This window comes from Panulirus ornatus, chromosome 1 (assembly GCF_036320965.1).
Source record: "Panulirus ornatus isolate Po-2019 chromosome 1, ASM3632096v1, whole genome shotgun sequence".
Taxonomy (NCBI): domain Eukaryota; kingdom Metazoa; phylum Arthropoda; class Malacostraca; order Decapoda; family Palinuridae; genus Panulirus; species Panulirus ornatus.
This window is the reverse complement of record NC_092224.1, coordinates 75,226,875-75,248,521: the sequence shown is the minus strand read 5'-3', so window position 1 is coordinate 75,248,521 and position 21,647 is coordinate 75,226,875. Positions and strand designations below refer to the sequence as shown.

Genomic DNA, 21,647 nt, shown 5'->3' with positions numbered 1-21,647 from the left:
AATATATCGCTAGAAACCATACCGGTGTTTAAGGTACTACTTATTTAGTAGTTTTTTTTTTTTACACGTTTAGCGATCAAAAACCACAGACAATGTTGAAAAAAAAAAACATGTTTTGAAGAAATGTGTATGTCTAGTTGTAAAAAGTAATTTATCCTGACGCTATTGTAGATGGTAATATCTTTATGTATACCTTGCTGGTAAAATATATAAATCTAAGTGAATGTATAAATTTACGTAATGGAAGTGTAAAATTGTTTGCTAACACCAGCGTTTGCCAGGCTTGGTTGTTTACAGGTGTTGGCTGCACACTCGTTCGTTGATAGTAAACAAACACAGAGGGAATTCATCTTGTAAAACCTGTCGATATCATATGATTATCTAATTCTGTTTAAGGTTTGGTATTTTTCTTTTTTGTATAAAAAACAATTATTTCACTGTCACTATTACCGTCACTCATATGTGAGTTGATTGCTTATATATGGTATATTGATGGAAAAAAAGTAACAAAAAAATCGAAAGCGGCGCCAACGGCTCGTTATACTACTGGCGCTGTGCTTGGTGACTGCAGTTACTCAAGGCAAGAGTGTAAGTCAAAATGACCTTGTATGTCGATATGTTTCATAAATCTTCCACATCAGGCTTGATAGACTAGTTCTTCTAGTGTCAAATGTTCACATACGTTGCTGCTGTTAGTTCTGGTATTTTCAGTTATGCGTTAAGAATTGCCTTCGGTGATTGCGTACGGAAGCGTCTTTGGATTTTCTTATGTAATCTGTCACTTTGCGTATTAATGCTGTGAATCGTGTGGACACTGACAACGATTATATTCATGATTTGGTTTTCAGTGATAGCTTCTGACTGAAATGATCGTGACGCTGTGTTATCTTGGGCATCAGATTACTAATGTTGATGACATGAATGTTGTTTAGGCGTGTTCCCGCATTATCCAAGCATTACTTCTAAAGCAGAAATTTTGAAAAAGTTGAAGTGAATTCTGTAACTCTTGGACTTTGTCACTTTATATGGTATGTCCTTATTCCGTAACTTAATGATTATGCTTAATCAACTTGCAGTTGTGAAGACAGCGGGGCCGGCTTTACTATTGTCGTACAGGCCAGGGACACAGGACGAGTTTACATCAAGGTTGCATGGCCACTGGACTTTTAACATGCCGGAATGGAGCTGTTAAAACTGGCGTTGATAACACGTCTTTCATAGTTTTCATGTTATATGACATTAATGAAGTTATGATAGAATTCTGAAAGGCAAGCCAGTTAACCTTACCTAACCAACAACCAATGGGCTTTTCCCCTTAAGCCCCCTTCCCCATAACCACACTTTATTGAGTGTTATCCAATCAGGGATCGAGATACAAGAACATTTTTAAGGTAAATGTCAGACATTAACTGGAAGGCTTTTGATGATTGGTAAATTACAAGTTTAACTGCCATGATAATGTAGTGTTTAGAAAATACAATAATTGTATCAAAGTATATATGAACACACTTTGTTGAATTATATTGTTAGGCAGTAGTATGATATCAGGAAAATGTTAGGGTTTAATCAACCTTCTCAGTGCAGCTGAGGCATATGAGCCCAGGATTTTTCTTTGTTAACTTTGGCTTAGCAAACTACACATTGTAACAAGACACTACAGTCAAAATTTTTCCTGTACATTGGTCAGTATATGTGGAGATATTAAGGAAGCCTGTACAAGATCTGTGCCTCACATTATGTAACTATGTGAATCTGACACATACGAGATGTTAGTTATTTATGAGTAAAATCTGTAATCATATTTGTAACAAAAACACTTGTAAGACTAACGCACATCTTTACATATGCCTGAAAGTATTTGTAGGGTAACTCCATCCTGCCTGGTAGAAGGATCTCATTAAATAAAGTGTTTGTAGCAGATGTAAATAATATTTTACCAGGTTAAGTTGTATATGAAAATTTTAGAGAATTGTTTTAACTACAAAATCAAACATAGACTTTTTCAGAGTATTTGAAAATATCTCACACACAATATGCAGTGGATATTAAGACTGCAGCAGTAAAAGGGTTGAATTGGAAGTACATAAGACACTGGAAAAAAATAAATTGAATCAACATAAGGGTTGTGTTGTAGGTCTTTTACATTAATCAATCCCACATTTTCCCTGATGTAGATAATATTTACTGTTGTTGCCTTTTTTAATGTCAGTCAATAAGATATGATGCCCTAAATCATGCACTGTAACTTTTATTCCCAAAATTTAATGATACATAGGTATTGCTGAACAAAATCACTTATCAATATTAAAAATGATGCAGAGTTAACTGGTAAATTAGAGTAATTTTTTTCTGCAGTGGTAGTATAGCATAAAGAATACATTAAAAGTTGCAGAGGATGACTTTGATCATTATAGGCTATACAAAGATAGATAGGCTACGGTGATATGGTGAGGGTTAGGAGTAGTAGGAAAAATGTAGAGTAGATTAATGAAGAAGTATGTAAAGTACCTGTAAAAGATCAACATAACCTATGAAAACCTCACCTTACCTTCCTAGTAGTTGAGATATACCTTGATGTTGAACATTGTAGTTGAAATATACCAATACACACCCATGATTGAGTCTTGTGCAACTGCAGATGAACGTCATTAAACATAAGACATTCTGAGCACCCAGTTATGCTACTGTCAGCCTCCCCCCTCCCCCATAAGCAGCCAATCCATGCAGTCTCCTGCAGCAGACCAGTTTATTGTTGGTATTGTATATTCTTGCTGTATCTCAGCTATTTGGTGAGGTTAGGTTAGGTTTTAATGGGCTCTACTGATTTTATAGAAATATTTCATCTACTTTTACATTAATTGATCCCATATTTTCTCATGAGGGTAGGTTAGGTTTTCATGGTTTCTACTGATTTTATAGAAATATTTTCATGTACTTTTACATTAATTAATCCCTTATTTTCTCATATATTTAATCATTACAACCAATACCATATTTGGTAATGACATGTACAGTAAGAGTTAATGCTCCAAATCATGCATCGCAATTTTTATTGCATTCTCTTAACACTACACTCATGCTGCAGGACAAAAGCAACTTGTTTCATTGTTCAGAAATTCTGCATCTGAAGCAGTGCTTATGCCATAAAGACACTTAAAGAAGTATTTGCTGTGATCATATTACCAGATGTATGGATATACAGATAGAGCATTAAAATGATATTTAAATGATCTTTGAAAGTATACCTTAATCTGTTTTGTTTGATACAATAAGCAGTTTTCTATATGAAAAAGAGGTCCAATTGATAATTTTTTTGATTGATTATGTATATCACGGCAGATTGATAGTGATTTGTTCAAGGTACAGGTTGACCTCTTTAGTCCGGCGCTCTGTGGTGTAGTAACTCCCATGGTCTAGCACCTCTTGAATCTACTGCCATTAGTTTGTGGATCTGCCACCAGGACAGTGCTGTTAGCAGCAGTAAGATGCCAAAATCTCTTTACGCTGCAGCCAAGCTAATTAACAGTCCTGTTAATTTCACATGTTCAGTTTTTTGCTGAAAATGAAAGCCAGAAAAGTGTAAAGTTTCGGAATACTTTGAAGGGTTCCAGGAGTACAGAATTAGACAGTGCCCTTATCAATTGGTGTAAGCTCCCACATAATGAAGGTATAAGCATTTCTGGGAGAGCTTATCCAACAGGCCAAAGTTTTTCTTGGAGAATTAAAGCTAGTGTATGATTGTAAATATTCACAATGATGGTTCCACAAGTTTAGGTGGAGACATGGAATTTCAGTACATAGTGGGTGCGAGAAAAAGCATAGTACTTACACAGAAACTTGTAGTATAAGGTTGTATTAAAAGATTCGATAAACACTCCAATTGTCTATTAAACAATGGGTCGAGAGAAAGTGTAGAGCCAGCTACCTGGCTGGTTGGTTGGTTGTTTGGACTTTAAGCCTATCAGCTGCCAGGGTCATTGAGGCCATCAACATAAGCTACAACCACTAACTAAAAAATCTTTTAACACTTTCTTCAGGTGTTAAAGATAATTCTAAGACCACATACCCTCTCAGTATACATGTGGCCCGCCCATCATCTGGCTGGGACTGATGCAGCTCAGGCTGGCTGCCTTGGTGATAACAATAAAAGAACAATAGTAACAAGAGTTGACCAAAGCCAACTACCAACCTATGGTCATTCATTTCATTAAAGTCTCATCATAGCACCGACAAAGTTTGTGGCTGAATTTGCAGTTAGTGGCAGAGGAAAACTTAGCACCAGAGCATGTGTATAATGCTGATGAATCTGCCCTCTATCGGTGTTGTATGCAATGAAAAATACTTGCCCAAGATATTGCTGAGTCCATCTGGGGGTGCTTCTGATGTAGCAATAAAAACTTTGTTTGGAATCATTAATGGTTGTATTATTTCCTGTTTTAAGCTTTGTTCTACCTTTGATAACATAGCAATATGTATGTAGAATGAGTTGGCAAGACTAGGGGTCAATTTTTGTTTTTTGGCATTTTCTGTGGTCCAGTAATGGCCAGGTCCTGAGGTTGCCGGATTAAGGAGGTTCATCCTGTATTATGCATTTCCATATATCAATATCTATCTGGTATCATTAATCCACTTCCAATTTAATAGGAAGGCTCATGTAGATTAAGTTTCAGAATATCACACATCCTTAATTCATGGCCATTGTGCTAAAGTGAAATATGGATTTGCTCATTTAGAAAAGTGCATCTTTTTCTTTGAGAATAGAGAACATGAGGGTTTCAATCACCTCACCATCCGTTTGAGACTTCAACCATTTCCTGTGATCACTGTTGAAATCCCCAAGATAAAAGGATCTCGGGTTGTGGATGAGATGATGTTATGGCCTTCTGGCAGGGGTTTAGGTAGTCAAAGAAAATTATAGAATTTGTAGAATTAGGAGGGTGGTAGGTGAGACAAAGGAAAACTGATAATTAGGAGACAGACCTTGAGCCAAATACACATCAAAGTTTGAGGACTCAAAGCCCTTGAGGCATGCCACATGGATTAAGAACAGACGCCACCTTTGATCCATAATTGTTTATGGAGACAATAGTTGGATACGAGAAAGAGGCTAGTGAGAACATTATTATACATGACCTTTCTTTAAAACCATGTTGCTTTTCTTTTCTTTCTTTCAAACTATTCGCCATTTCCCGCATTAGCGAGGTAGCGTTAAGAACAGAGTACTGGGCCTTTAAGGGAATATCCTCACCTGGCCCCCTTCTCTGTTCCTTTTCACTTCGGTAATTTTCCCTTGTAGAAAGTCATCCATCTGATTTCTTATTAACTTTTCAAGTACCTCACAGACCATGCTTGTCAGGGAGACTAGTCTGGAGTTTAGTAGCTCTTCTTGGTCTCCTTTCTTAGGCTATGACATTTTCCCTTTTCCACTCCCTTGGCAATTTTCCTTTCTCTGACAATGTCTTGAACAGTATTTCAAGAAGTATGTCTGGTTTATATGCGCTTATCTTCAGCAAATCTAGTGAAATTTCATCAGGGCCATGAGCATTTATGGGTCAAGACCCTTTAGTGTTCTTTAGATATGTTTTCGAGATATCTCAATGTTTTTTAAAGTCTCCTCACCATCCCATATCACCAATGCTGGGGCTTTAATGTTTTCCATTGTGAAAACTCTTTTCAAACTTATTTTTTCACTTCTTCACTTATCCTTTCATCAGCTTCAACTATTCTTGTCTGAATCCTTTAACCTGATTCGGTGCTCTTGAACGACAGCCTACTCCTTAAAGATTTTATGGAAAAGTTTTGTATTTTCACCTGCCATCTCCACAATATTCTTTTCAAAGTTTCTTTGCTTTTCTTTTTCTAAGCTGGCTGGCTGGAGTGTCACCTTTATCTCTGCCATTGCATGTCTCAAAACTCCCATGCTTTTTGAAATTTTTGATTAAACCTTTCATCCATTTTGTTTAAACTTCCCTATGTATTTAAGGCAAGAGTTACTCATTTCTCCATTCTTTCATTGTAAATTTCAGAGAACCTTTCATCATAATGGCCTGGACCTTTTCTATTGAGCTCTATTTTCTAATCTGTGTTACTGTAGAAATTATTTAGTGTTGTTTAGTTTCCACAGTTTTATCTCCTCGTCCAGTTCAGTTTCATCTCCGCTTGTTTTACCTCCCTCTTTTACCACATAATCACACTTAAGCATTATGGGATATCTTTTTTCAGTTGGTGTTTCATATATGATATTATCAGCATCCATGTTAGTATGGGTGAAGTAAGATATGGTAATGATGGCGTATCACTCCTTGTCATCCTGGTAATAAAGAAATGGTGATGTATCAAGTTGTTACAGGAAATTTTCCTGTATGCACTCTAGGAATTTGTCTCTGTGATTCCCTGTCACCATAGGAATCCAAATCCTGCCAGTGTCTCCAAATAATTGAAGTCCCCATTATCAGTGCTTTACCTTCTCTGAGAAGTGCATGTTTTACTGCTTCATATAACATGATTGCTCCTTCATTGTTGTTGTGCATTTGTTCTGGATTGTTAAGATCTTTTGGAAGATTATATATTATCAACACCACAACGCACTTCTTTCATACAGTAACTCTTCCCATCATGTATTATCTGAATGGGCCATCTATTAGTTTCCTCAAACTTAGAATTATCTTGTATTAGGAGAGCTTGTCCCCCCTTTGTTTATGTTTTCCTTCCTGATTATCATGTGCTCCTCTGGACGGAGAGGGTGAGAGCTTGTCTTTAGTAAGTTTTGTTTCCACAAATCTAGCAACAATACATGCGTTTTTCCTTGTACAATCCTTAGATTACAGTGATTCTCCATAAAGTGAAGGATTTGCAAAAGTTAGAAACTGAGAACTAATTCTTTTTTTATGATTTTATCTTGAGCATTTCCTGTTGTTTAGTAGATATATCATAGTATCTTTTTGGAGTTATTATCCAGACATGTTTAAGATTATGTATCTTGAGAATATGAAACATTATGGATTCCTTTGTTGATGCCGTTGTTTTTTGGATAATCTGTTTCAGGTCACCATGTCTGAGGTTAAAGCAGTGATAGCGGCAGCACCTAGTGTTGGAGCTGAGGCCACACAACCACAGACTAAGAAGCGCAGGGCCTCAGAAAATGGCATTACCGTGGCAGACATAAAAAATGGAGCTGATGAAAAAGCTAGAGTTATTGATGAAAGCTACTTTGCGTAAGTATGTTTTCCTTTTTTAAAGTATTCCTACACCTTTCAATTTAAGTCTGTTATCAAAAAAGTTCATCCAGTGATTTCAGTTTACTTATTTGGTGAACATAAGTAAAGTTATACTATGTGCTTTGTCATTGTGATGGTTAATGTCCATTTGAGCAGAAAAGATATGGACTAATGTATGAAGATACCCTCTGACATGCCATTAACTGAATTCTAAATAATTAACACCTCCATGGTCACATGCACTTTTTTAAAAAGACCCCACATGTGGGAGAGTTGCTGTTAACTCCTAGTAGTGGCACATCCTGTATATGGGATATTGGTAGGCAGCCAACAACCATGGAGGTATGTTACCAGTACTTCCCACCTGGGTTTCAGGAGGGTTAGTGACGTCTGTGTAGTGAGCAAGCACTTCATTGGTTGTGAAGTTGCACTCCTCTGACCCAGGTAGCTGCCTTTTCTTTCTGCTTCCCCCTCATATGGACTACTGGCATTCTGTTCACAAACATAAATCTCTCTTTGTCATACATAACACTTAACTCACACAGCTCATCCTTCATATCTAGATTTTCCTGCAGTGAGCACTGTGCACTTGCCCTGCCTTTAAGGAAGGTGTTTGGAGCAATAAACAGTCGTAGGTAGGAACCTTTAGGCAGGAACATTAGGTAGAAGTAGTTAGCAGGAACAGTAGGCAGGAGCATAAGATAGTAGTCGGGAGGAACACTAGGTAGGAGCCTCTGCAAACTCTGTGCAAGACTTGCCCTTTGCCAGTGGCCTGTTAAGGGTGAGGCCCTAAGGCCTAAGAAGTGGCACTGGAGTTCTCTGATTATGGAGACTCTATTGCCATAAACAAATTAAACAACCATAGGGACATACCCACCCCTGCCATAGACCGACCTTCACTTGGAACCAATCACTCTCCTCTCTTCCTACTTGTACATATGCTTTATATCCTTGATAAAAACTTTTTACTGCTTCTACCTGCTTACCTCCCACATCATATACTCTTAAGACCTTCCACAAAGCATCTCTATCAGCCCTATCATATGCCTTCTCCAGATCCATAAACACTCCATACAATTCCCTCTGTTTTCCTAAGTATTTATCACACACATACTTCGAAGCAAACACCTGATCCACACATCCTCTACCACTTATGAAACCACAATGCTCCTCCTTAGTCTAATGCTCTGTACATACCTTCACCCTCTCAATCAATATCTTCCAATACAGTTTCCCAGAAATACTCAACAAACTTATACCTGTGTAGTTTGAACACCCACCTTTATCCCCTTTGCCTTTGTACATTGGCACTATGCATGCACTTTGTCACTCCTCAGGCACTTCATGATCCATATGTACATTGAATGTCCTTACCAACCAATCAACAACAGTCACCCCCTTTCTCAATAAATTCAACTGCAATACCATCCAAACCTGCTGCCTTGCTAGATTTCATTTTCCACAAAGCTTTCACTACCTCATCTCTCTTAACCAAACCATTCTCCCTGACCCTCTCACTTTTCACACCACCCCGACCAAGATACCTTACATCTGCCACTCTGTCATCAAACACATTTAACAAACCTTCAAAATACTCACTTCATCACAACTTGTTATCGCTTCCCCCCTTGCCCCCTTCACCGATGTTCCCTTTTGTTTTCGTGTCTTATGTACATTATTTACCTCTTTCCAAAACATCTTATTCTCCCTAAAGTTTAATGATATTTTCTCACCCCTACTTTCATTTGCCATCTTTTTCAACTCTTGCACCTTCCTCTTTACCTCCTGTGGAAGGAGAGAATGTTATCTAGGGGAGCAAAAATGGGTATGTTTGAAGTAGTAGTTCCAACATTATTATATGGTTGCAAGGCATGGGCTGTAGATAGGGTTGTACGGAGGAAGATGGGTGTGTTGGAAATAAAATGTTTAAGGGCAATATGTGGTGTGAGGTGATTTGATCGAGTAAGTAATGAAATGGTAAGAGAGATGTGTGGAAATAAAAAGAGTGTGGTTAAGAGAGCAGAAGAGGGTGTGTTGAAATGGTTTGAACATATGGAGAGAATGAGTGAGGAAATATTGACAATGGGGACATATGTGTCAGAGGTGGAGGGAACAAGAAGAGGGAGACCAAATTGGAGGGAAAAAAGATTTTGAGCGATCGGGGCCTGAACATACAGGAGGGTGAGAGGCATGCAAGGGTTAGAGTGAACTGGAACAATGTGATATATTGAGGTCAATGTGCAGTCAGTGGATTGAACCAGGGCATGTGAAATGTCTGGGGTAAACCTTGGTAAGGTCTGTGGGGCCTCGATGTGAATAGGGAGCTGTGGGTTTGGTGCATTATACATGACAGCTAGAGACCGAGTGTGAACGAATGTGGTCTTTCTGTCTGTTTTCCTGGTGCTACTTCGCTGAAGCAGGGGGTAGCGATCCTGTTTCCTGTAGGACAGGGTAGTGACAGGAGTGGATGAAGGCAAGAAAGTATGAATATGTACATGTGTATATATGTATGCTTGTGGCATGAGAAGCGTGGGAGGTGGGCAGATTAGAAAGGGTAGTGAGTGGTGGGATGAAGAAGTAAGATTATTAGTGAAAGAGAAGAGAGAGGCATTTGAACAATTTTTTGCTGGGAAACAATGCAGATGACTGGGAGATGTATGAAAGAAAGAGGCAGGAGGTCAAGAGAAAGGTGCAATAGGTGAAAAAGAGGGAAAATGAGAGTTGCGGTGAGAGAGTATCATTACATTTTAGGGAGAATATAAAGATTTTTGGAAGGAGGTAAATGAAATGTGTAAGACAAGGGAACAAATGGGAACATCAGTGAAGGGGGCTAATGGGAAGGTGATAACAAGTGGTGATGTGAGAAGAAGATGGAGTAAGTATTTTGAAGGTTTGTTGAATGTGTTTGATGATAGAGTGGCAGATATAGGGTGCTTTGGTCGAGGTGGTGTGCAAAGTGAGAGGGTTAGGGAAAATGATTTGGTAAACAGAGAAGAGGTAGTAAAAGCTTTGCGGAAGATGAAAGCCAGCAAGGCAGCACGTTTGGATGGTATTGCAGTGGAATTTATTAAAAAAGGGGTTGACTGTGTTGTTGAGTGGTTGATAAGATTATTTAATGTATGTATGACTCCTGGTGAGGTGCCTGAGGATTGGTGGAATGCTTGCATAGTGCCATTGTACAAAAGCAAAGGGGATAAAAGTTAGTGCTCAAATCACAGAGGTATAAGTTTGTTGAGTATTCCTGGGAAATTATATGGGAGGGTATTGATTGAGAGGGTGAAGGCATGTACTGAGCATCAGATTGGGGAAGAGCAGTGTGGTTTCAGAAGTGGTAGAGAATGTGTGGACCAGGTGTTTGCTTTGAAGAATGTATGTGAGAAATACTTAGAAAGCAAAGTGATTTCTATGTAGCATTTAGCAGTCAATTGGGAGGTGAGTTTGAATGGAGAAAAACTGGAGGAAGTGAAGTGTTTTAGATATCTGGAAGTGGATCTGGCAGCGGATGGAACCATGGAAGTGGAAGTGGATCATAGGGTGGGGGAGGGGGCGAAAATTCTGGGAGCCTTGAAGAATGTGTGGAAGTCGAGAACATTATCTCGTAAAGCAAAAATGGGTATGTTTGAAGGAATAGTGGTTCCAACAATGTTGTATGGTTGCGAGGCGTGGGCTATGAATAGAGTTGTGCGCAGGAGGATGGATGTGCTGGAAATGAGATGTTTGAGGACAATGTGTGGTGTGAGGTGGTTTGATCGAGTAAGTAACGAAAGGGTAAGAGAGATGTGTGGAAATAAAAAGAGCGTGGTTGAGAGAGCAGAAGAGGGTGTTTTGAGATGGTTTGGTCACATGGAGAGAATCATTGAGGAAAGATTGACAAAGAGGATATATGTGTCGGAGGCGGAGGGAATGAGGAGAAGTGGGAAACCAAATTGAAGGGGGAAAGATTGGGTGAAAAAGATTTTGTGTGATCTGGGGCCTGAACATGCAGGAGAGTGAAAGGTATGCAAGGAATAGAGTGAATTGGAACTATGTGGTATACCGGGGTCGACGTCCTGTCAGTGGATTGAACCAGGTCGTGTGAAGTGTCTGGAGTAAACCATGGAAAGTTTTGTGGGGCCTGGATGTGGAAAGGGAGCTGTGGTTTCAATGCATTATACATGACAGCTAGAGAGTGAGTGTGAACGAATGTGGCCTTTGTTGTCTTTTCGTAGTGCTATGTCGCGCACATGCGATGGGAGGGGGTTGTCATTTCAAGTGTGGTGGGGTGGCAACGGGAATGAATAAGGGCAGACAGTATGAATTATGTTTATATTTATTTATTATACTTTGTCGCTGTCTCCCGCGTTTGCGAGGTAGCGCAAGGAAACAGACGAAAGAAATGGCCCAACCCCCCCCATACACATGTATATACATACGTCCACACACGCAAATATACATACCTACACAGCTTTCCATGGTTTACCCCAGACGCTTCACATGCCTTGATTCAATCCACTGACAGCACGTCAACCCCGGTATACCACATCGCTCCAATTCACTCTATTCCTTGCCCTCCTTTCACCCTCCTGCATGTTCAGGCCCCGATCACACAAAATCTTTTTCACTCCATCTTTCCACCTCCAATTTGGTCTCCCTCTTCTCCTCGTTCCCTCCACCTCCGACACATATATCCTCTTGGTCAATCTTTCCTCACTCATTCTCTCCATGTGCCCAAACCATTTCAAAACACCCTCTTCTGCTCTCTCAACCACGCTCTTTTTATTTCCACACATCTCTCTTACCCTTACGTTACTCACTCGATCAAACCACCTCACACCATACATTGTCCTCAAACATCTCATTTCCAGCACATCCATCCTCCTGCGCACAACTCTATCCATAGTCCACGCCTCGCAACCATACAACATTGTTGGAACCACTATTCCTTCAAACATACCCATTTTTGCTTTCCGAGATAATGTTCTCGACTTCCACACATTCTTCAAGGCCCCCAGAATTTTCGCCCCCTCCCCCACCCTATGATCCACTTCCGCTTCCATGGTTCCATCCGCTGCCAGATCCACTCCCAGATATCTAAAACACTTCACTTCCTCCAGTTTTTCTCCATTCAAACTCACCTCCCAATTGACTTGACCCTCAACCCTACTGTACCTAATAACCTTGCTCTTATTCTCATATACTCTTAACTTTCTTCTTCCACACACTTTACCAAACTCAGTCACCAGCTTCTGCAGTTTCTCACATGAATCAGCCACCAGCGCTGTATCATCAGCGAACAACAACTGACTCACTTCCCAAGCTCTCTCATCCCCAACTGACTTCATACTTGCCCCTCTTTCCAAAACTCTTGCATTTACCTCCCTAACAACCCCATCCATAAACAGATTAAACAACCATGGAGACATCACACACCCCTGCCGCAAACCTACATTCACTGAGAACCAATCACTTTCCTCTCTTCCTACACGTACACATGCCTTACATCCTCGATAAAAACTTTTCACTGCTTCTAACAACTTGCCTCCCACACCATATATTCTTAATACCTTCCACAGAGCATCTCTATCAACTCTATCATATGCCTTCTCCAGATCCATAAATGCTACATACAAATCCATTTGCTTTTCTAAGTATTTCTCACATACATTCTTCAAAGTAAACACCTGATCTACACATCCTCTACCACTTCTGAAACCACACTGCTCTTCCCCAATCTGATGCTCTGTACATGCCTTCACCCTCTCAATCAATACCCTCCCATATAATTTCTCAGGAATACTCAACAAACTTATACCTCTGTAATTTGAGCACTTACTCTTATCCCCTTTGCCTTTGTACAATGGCACTATGCACGCATTCCGCCAATCCTCAGGCACCTCACCATGAGTCATACATACATTAAATAACCTTACCAACCAGTCAACAATACAGTCACCCCCTTTTTTAATAAATTCCACTGCAATACCATCCAAACGTGCTGCCTTGCCGGCTTTCATCTTCCGCAAAGCTTTCACTACCTCTTCTCTGTTTACCAAATCATTTTCCCTAACCCTCTGACTTTCCACACCACCTTGACCAAAACACCCTATATCTGCCACTCTATCATCAAACACATTCAACACACCTTCAAAATACTCACTCCATCTCCTTCTCACAATCACCACTACTTGTTATCACCTCCCCATTTGCGCCCTTCACTGAAGTTCCCATTTGCTCCCTTGTCTTATGCACTTTATTTACCTCCTTCCAGAACATCTTTTTATTCTCCCTAAAATTTAATGATACTCTCTCACCCCAACTCTCATTTGCCCTTTTTTTCACCTCTTGCACCTTTCTCTTGACCTCCTGTCTCTTTCTTTTATACATCTCCCACTCAATTGCATTTTTTCCCTGCAAAAATCGTCCAAATGCCTCTCTCTTCTCTTTCACTAATACTCTTACTTCTTCATCCCACCACTCACTACCCTTTCTAATCAACCCACCTCCCACTCTTCTCATGCCACAAGCATCTTTTGCGCAATCCATCTCTGATTCCCTAAATACATCCCATTCCTCCCCCACTCCCCTTACTTCCATTATGTATATATGTATATGTCTGTGTTTGTTTATGTGTTTGTATGTTGAGATGCATAGGTATGTATATGTGCGTGTGTGGATGTGTATGTATATACATGTGTATGTGGGTGGGTTGGGCCATTCTTTCGTCTGTTTCCTTGCGCTACCTCGTTAATGCGGGAGACAGCAACAAAGTATAAAAGAAAATGATAATAGTATATATGTATGTGTATGCATATGTGTGTATGTTGATATGTATCTGTATATGTGTGTGTATAGGCATTTATGTATATATGTGTGTGTATGAGTGGATGGGCCATTCTTCGTCAGTTTCCTGGCAGTACCTCGCTGACACGGCATATGGCGATCAAGTATAATAGATAAAATTGATAAATATAACATTAATTGATGGCCTTGTTTTGTGCCTCATTTGCCTGTGCCATCTCAGTGAACATGATAAAAAGATCAGTTTTTAATTGCAGGTAGGATGCACAATTAAATGTGCTCATTGGCAGCTCACTCTACACAGGCCTTCCTCCTGTGTGATGTGCTGAAACATTTACAGAACTTATCCATTTTATCAGAGAATAGTAATGAACCAAGTATACTTTTGAAGTGATTTTTTTTTATTTACTTTGCTATTTGAAAAATGTGAAATTTACAGTTTAGAAAGGAAACTAATGTGAAGAGTTTAGGGTTAAACTGGAAGGTCTTGACAAAGCAACATAAAAGCCATCCAAGAACAAGTGCTTACACATCATTCAATCCCATAGACACAAAGTGCACTTGAAACCATAAAGAACTCTCCTGCTTGTGGTCCCTGACAACATAAATTCTCACATAAAACACTTAGCCCCAGTTGCAAAACAAGATGTGTGATTTCTTTTATATGAGCACCATTAAGATACAATTCTGATATACTTAAAATGAAATTGTTATTCAAATTTGTGGGTTATGTTAACCTTAAAAGCTCCAGGTTTTCTATAATTATTTGCATTTTACTTTTATATGTGTATATGAAAATGTTGGGGGCATTGAAGAAAGTTATTACCATTACAAAAAAGTTTATTATATAGTATAATGACAGTATGTTTTGTTGATATTTCAGATCATATTCTGATATAGAACTGCATCGCACAATGATAGAAGATAGTGTACGGACTAATGCATACCAACAAGCAATATTTCAAAACACTGAAGAAGATATCCGTGGCAAAGTGGTAGCAGATGTTGGATGTGGTACAGGCATCCTAAGCATGTTTTGTGCCCAGGCAGGAGCCAAGAAGGTGTATGCTATTGATGCATCCAAGATTGCAGTACATGCTAAGCAATTGATAGAAGCTAATGGCTTCAAAGATGTTATTACAGGTTTGGATCTTCCCTCTGCTGTAGATACCAGATGCTTTATTTTTTCATTGACATTATTCATTGTTAAGTGTTGACATGCTCTTAAGCTGTTGTTCATCAAGATCTTGTTTTGAGCCAAAACTTCATTATGTTTTATATTTTAAAAGAAATGTATTTTTTTAGATTAGGATTGATCATGGTGCCAAGTGATATAAGTGCAAGTGTTGGTGATGTGGTGTAAATGATAATGGAAAAGCTTTTCAAGTTATGTTCTGAAAGAGGAATGAAGATAAAGAACAAGTGGTTTAAAAAGAGATGCATATACTGAGTGGATGGGGATGAGGGTCAGTAGGCATTAACAGATAAAGTGTTATTAACAGGTGGTGGCATGTTTATCAGACAGTACCATAGGGAGATTGTTCGAGGAAAGAAACCCCGATGTTCTGGCTCTCAGTGAAACAAAGCTCAAGGGTAAAGGGGAAGAATGGTTTGAAAGTCTCAGGAGTAAAGTCAGGGGTTGGTGAGAGGTCAAGAGGCTAAGGAAGGAGTAGCACTACTCCTGAAGCAGGGGTTGTGGGAGTGTGTGACATAGTTTAAGAAAGTAAATTTTAGATTGATGTGGGTCACACTGAAAGTGGATCAAGAGAGATGGGTGATTATTGGTGCTTATGCACCTGGTTATGAGAAGAAAGATCATGAGAGGCAAGTGTTTTGGGAGAGGTATTAGTGATGGGTGATTTAAATACGAAGGTGAGTAATGTGGCAGTTGTGGGCATAATAGGTGTACATGGGATATTCAGTTTTGTGAATGGAAATGTGAAGAGCTTGTGGATGTATGTGCTGAAAAAAGACTGGTGATTGGGAATACCTGGTTTAAAAAGAAATGTATACTTGAGTATACATATGTGAGTAGGAAAGATGGTCAAAGGGCATTATTGGATTACATGTTGACTGATAGGCATGTGAAAGATAGACTTTTGAATGTTGATGTGCTGAGAGGGGCAGCTGGAGAGATGTTTGATCACTATCTTGTGGAAGCAAAGGTGATAGAAGAGAAAATGTTGGGGAGAAGAGAGTAGTGTGAGTAAGTGAGCTTGGAAAGGAGACTTGTGTTTGGAAGTAGCTGGAGAGATTGAGTGTAGAATGGCAAAATATGAGAGCAAATGACATGAGGGGAGTGGGTGAGGAATGTGTTGTATTAAGAGAAGCAGTGATGGCATGTGCAAAAGATGCATGTAGCATGAGAAAGGTGGGGGGTAGGCAGATTAGAAAAGATAGTGAGTGGTGGGATGAAGAAGCAAAATTGTTAGTGAAAGAAAAGAGAGAGGCTTTTGGAGGATACTTACAAGGAAGCAGTGCAAATGACTGGAAGATATATAAAAGAAAGCAGCAGGAGGTCAAGAGGAAGGATTAAAAAAAAGGGCAAATGAGAGTTTGGGTGAGAGAGTATCATTAAACTTTAGGGAGAATGAAAAAATATTTTGAAAGGAGGTGAATAACGTGCTTAAGACAAGAACAAATAGGAATGTCGGTGAAGGGAGGAAGAAATAACAGGTAGTAGTGGAGTGAGGAGATGGAGTAAGTATTTTGAAGGTTTGCTGAATGTGTTTGATGATATAGTGGCAGATGTAGGGTGTTTTAGTTGGGGTGGTGTGCAAAGTGAGAGGGTCAAAGTGAATGGTTTGGTTATGAGAGAAGAGGTAGTGAATGCTTTGCGCAAGATGAAACCCAGCAAGGCGGCAGGTTTAGATGGTATTGCAGTTGAATTTATTAAGAAAGGGGGTGACTGTGTTGGTGATTGGTTTGTAAGGATTTTCGATGTATGTATTGATAATGGTGAAGTGCCTGACAATTGGCAGAATGCCTGCATAGGGCCATTGTATAAAGGCATAGGGGATAAAGGTGAGTGTTCAAACTACAGATGCATAAATTTGTTGAGTATTTCTGGGAAATTGTATGGGAGGGTATTGATTGAGAGGGGTGAAGACGTACAGAGCATCAGATTGGGAAAGAGCAGTGTGGTTTCAGAAGTGGTAGAGGTTGTGTGGATCAGGTGTTTGCTTTGAAGAAAGTGTGAGAAATACTTAGAAAAAACTGATGGAGTTGTATGTAGCATTTATAGATCTGGAGAAGGCATATGATAGGTTTGATAGAGATGCTTTGTGGAAGGTTTTAAGAGTATATGGTGTGGGAGGTAAGCTGCTGGAAGCAGTGAAAAGTTTTTATCAAGGATGTAAGGTATGTGTATGAGTAGGAAGAGAGAAGAGTGATTGGTTTCCAGCGAAGGTTCATCTGGTTATTTAATTTGTTTATGGATGGGGTGGTTCGGGAGGTAAATGCAAGAATTTTGGAGATGGGGTGAATATGCAGTCTGTTGGGGAAGAGAGGGCCTCGAAAGTGAGTCAGTTATTGTTTGCTGATGATACTGCTCTGGTGGCTGATTTGAGGTAGAAACTGCTGCAGTTGGTGATTAAGTTTGGAAAAATATGTGAAAAGAGAAAGTTGAGAGTAAATGTGAATAAGAGCAAGGTTGTTAGGTTCAGTAGGGTTGAGGGACAAGTTAATTGTTATGAAAGTTTGAATGGAGAAAAACTGGAGGAAGTGGTGTTTTAGATATCTGAGAGTGGACTTAACAGCGAATGGAACCATGGAAGCGGAAGTGAGTCACAGGATGGGGGAGGGGGCAAAGGTTTTGGGAGCAATAAAGTATGTGTGGAAGGAGAGAACGTTATTTCTGAAAAAAAATGGGTATGTTTGAAAGAATAGTAGTTCCAGCAGTATTGTATGGTTGTGAGGGATATGCTATAGATAGGGTTGTATGGAGGAGGGTGGATGTGTTGGAAATGAAATGTTTGAGGACAGTATGTGATGTGAGGTGATTTGATTGAGTAAGTGATGAAAGGGTATGAGAGATTCGTGGAAATCAAAAGAGTTTGGTTGAGAGAGCAGAAGAGGGTATGTTGAAATGGTTTGGACATATGAAGAGAATGAGTGAGGAAAGATTGACAAAGAGGAGATATGTGTCAGAGGTGGCAGGAACAAGAAGTAGGAGACCATTGGAGGTGGAAGGATGGAGTGAAAATGATTTTGAGCAATCGGGGCCTGAACATACATGAAGGTGAGAGGTGTGCAAGGAATGAAGTGAATTGGGACACTGTGGTTCACCGGGTCCACGTGCTGTCAGTGGACTGAACCAAGGCATGTGAAACGTCTTGCATAAACCATGGAAAAGTCTGTGGGGCCTGGATGTAGGTGGGGAGGTGTGGTTTCTGTGCATTTCACATGACAGCTAGAGACTGCGTGTGAATGAATATGGCCTTTTTTGTCTGTTCTCCTGGTACTACCTTGCTGAAGCAAGGTAGTTTTGCTGCTGTTTCCTGTAGGATGGGGTAGCGACAGGAATTGGTGAAGGCAAGCAAGTATGAATTTGTACATGTGTATATATGCATATGTGTATGTATTTGTTTATATGTTGATATGTATATGTATGTGCATGTATGGGTGTTTATTTATATTTCTTTTATTATACTTAATCACCGTCTCCCGTGTTAGCGAGGTAGCGTAAGGAAACAGACAAAAGAATGACCTATCCCTCCCACATACACGTGTATATACATAAACGCTTACACACATATGTACATACCTATACATTTCATTGTATATGTACATATACATACACAGACATATACATATATACACATGTACATATTCATACTTGCTCCCTTTATCCATTCCCGTCACCACCCCGCCACATGTGAAATAGCATCCCCCCAAGGTAGCGCTGATAAAAGACAAAAAAAAAAAGGCCCCTTTCATTCACACCTACTCTCTAGTTGTCATGTGTAATGCACCGAACCACAGCTCCCTTTCCGCATCCAGGCCCCACAAAACTTTCCAAGGTTAACCCCAGATGCTTCACATGCCCTGGTTCCATCCTTTGATGGCACGTCGACCCTGGTATACCACATCGTTCCAATTCACTCTATTCCTTGCACGCTTTTCACCCTCCTGTATGTTCAGGCCCTGATGGGCCATTGTCTGTCTGTTTCCTGGTACTACTTTGCTGATGCAGGAAATGGCAATTGAGTATGATATAACGAAATGTACATCACAGGTCATACATTTTAATTACTTGTAATTACCTGTTTGTGCTGCACAAGGAGGGAGTTTTGCACTCATGGGGCTGTCACACAACATTTTGAGTTTATGTAAACTGTCTGCGTTAATCATATCCTGTCACTCTGTTCTTTTCATCCATCACTCTTTTACAGTAAAAATATCTGTACATCCTTCTTAACAAGTTCCATGCTTAATTTCACATTATGTACTTTGGTTCCTCTTACCCTACATCTCTCATAGAACTATTCACTTCTGTGTTGCTTTTGCGTTTTTAAAACTTTAAAAACTAAAAACTTAGTTAAAAACATTTTGAGTTTGTGTAAACTGTCTGTGTTAATCATATCCTGTCACTCTGTTCTTCTCATACATAACTCTTTTACAGTAAAAATATCTGTACATCCTTCTTAACAAGTTCCTTGCTTAATTTCACATTATGTACTTTGGTTCCTCTTACCCTACATCTCTCATAGAACTATTCACTTCTGTGTTGCTTTTGCGTTTTAAAAACTTAGTTGTTGTGATCAGATCACCCCTCACTCTTGTAGTGATGTGAGTTTGTCTATGTAGGAAGAGTGGATAGCCATAAACATGGTTGGGACCATTCAGTTTTTATGGCATTTTAGGTAAATGAGAAATCCCAGAAAAATTTTTGCTATTGGGAATGTCCATATGCCACTTTGGGGAGGGATGGAGGATTTTTCACCCATGAATATACTAATCATCACCATCATCATGAATACCGCAAGGACCACTGTACAGCAAGGACATTCAGTCATCTACCTCAAAATGATCACACTGTGTGCTGTTTTTTAGTCGCACACATGGAGTCAGGCAGAGGCAGGGAAGAACTGCCAAAGGAAGAAACAACACTGACCTCTTTTGCAAAATGATACAGGAACTGGAGGCATTTTGCCAAACTCAACAGAGCAGGTCTTATTAACCTCCAAATGAATCCTGAAACAAATCATGTAGCATTTTTATTATATGCCAACACACAGGCATTCAGATTGCACAGAAAAAACAGAATCTCCTTTATGATTTGTTGTTGACTAAGAAAAGTGCAGTATTTGTGGAATGAATAAGGTGTGGATCCCATGAGGGTCTGTAAAGATGTGGTAAGACTAGAAGAATGTGTGGAGGAGTGATTTGTAGGTAAGAGATTTTCTATTCTCAATTGAGCTCCTAAGCCCTTTTGATGACATAGTAGAAGCATTTTTTGTCATGTTAAGGTTAAAAACAAAAACCTGGTCATTGGACTGATCTATAGGATGCCATGTGCAAAGCCACATGAATTTACGGAGCAAATAAAGAGTGCTCAATTATGTCTTGACTTCTTTAGAAACCCAGTCCCACTTATGCTCTTTTTGAGAGACTTCAACCTACCACATACAGGAAACAACATTGTAGCTGGAATTACCATAGGAAGCTGTTTGGACAAATAGTTGCAAAAAAGAAAATTACTTAAGACTTGGTCTCAAATTATTCATCAGTTAGCAAATAACAAAACCAATTAGAAGAAATATCACATGGAACCTACTCTTTACAAATAATGTGGACTTAAAACAGCACTTGTTTTCACCATCTCTGTTATCACATTGTTTATTCAGCTTACAACCTGATTGAAGTGATAACAAGCATGAATAACTACCATGGCAAAACACCTAGAAGAGCTCATGATGTCAGAAAGGTTGCTTTCACTCTGGCCTTTTGAGGAGCCTTTCCATGAAAGAAGTTAATCAGAGGTCTTTGTCATTTCTCTGACATTGAGAATCAGTCCTTACATGACATTGAGTTTGATTACAGATATATACTAATATGTTACAGGATACGCCCTCTCTTCCTCCTTCATGTTGGTATGCTCTTTCAATTAGCACGACAGACTTATCCTGAAGAGAAGGGTGAGTTTAGGAGAATGAAAAGGTTTGTTTAGGGTGGTGTCTTGGGAACAATTTTCCTGTTTGATGTCTGTTGCCCCATTGTCCCCTCTCTTTTGAAAAATCTATCCTTTTAACTGATGGTGACCACCATTAGGTTATGTCTATTTTCCAATAATTACAAGGTGACCATTATGACCAACAAGCCATTTGGCTCCCCCTGGTCTTTGCAAAATCTCATTATTGAAAAAAACCATTCTCTTTAACCCTGTTTCATCCAAGAAACATCATTTTGGAGGTTTTTTGTTCATAAACTTATGGGAATTCTCAAAACTTTTCAATGCTCACATCCTTATCCCTTCGAGGCAGTTATCCATTCATGGCAGCACTTTCAAGCCCACTGACCTAGCTCTAAAGGTAAAGTTACGGTAGATCTTAGCCAATCCGGGGTTGTCTTAGTAATTGTGAGATTTTTGGAGGTTTGACATGTTGGTGTTCCAAATGTTATGAAGAATTCCAGGATGGCATTAGATATGTC

The 21,647-nt window shown here is 39.5% G+C and overlaps 1 protein-coding gene across 4 annotated transcripts in view; it reads left to right on the top strand.

Annotated features, from left to right (window-relative positions):
- The first annotated feature begins 294 nt into the window (after window positions 1–294).
- LOC139749721 (protein arginine N-methyltransferase 6-like) overlaps window positions 295–21,647 on the top strand; it is a 53,158-nt gene continuing 31,805 nt past the window's right edge. Inside the window, exons 1-3 of one of the 4 annotated variants that reach the window (XM_071663915.1) lie at window positions 295–396; window positions 7,045–7,214; window positions 14,878–15,137. In XM_071663915.1, the coding sequence (XP_071520016.1) occupies window positions 7,051–7,214; window positions 14,878–15,137 (424 nt within the window). In that variant the 5' untranslated portion in view covers window positions 295–396; window positions 7,045–7,050. Of the gene's footprint in view, window positions 397–448; window positions 589–1,009; window positions 1,029–1,084; window positions 1,392–7,044; window positions 7,215–14,877; window positions 15,138–21,647 lie in introns of those variants that run through there. The other 3 variants (XM_071663907.1, XM_071663898.1, XM_071663924.1) reach the window with 3 other exon arrangements.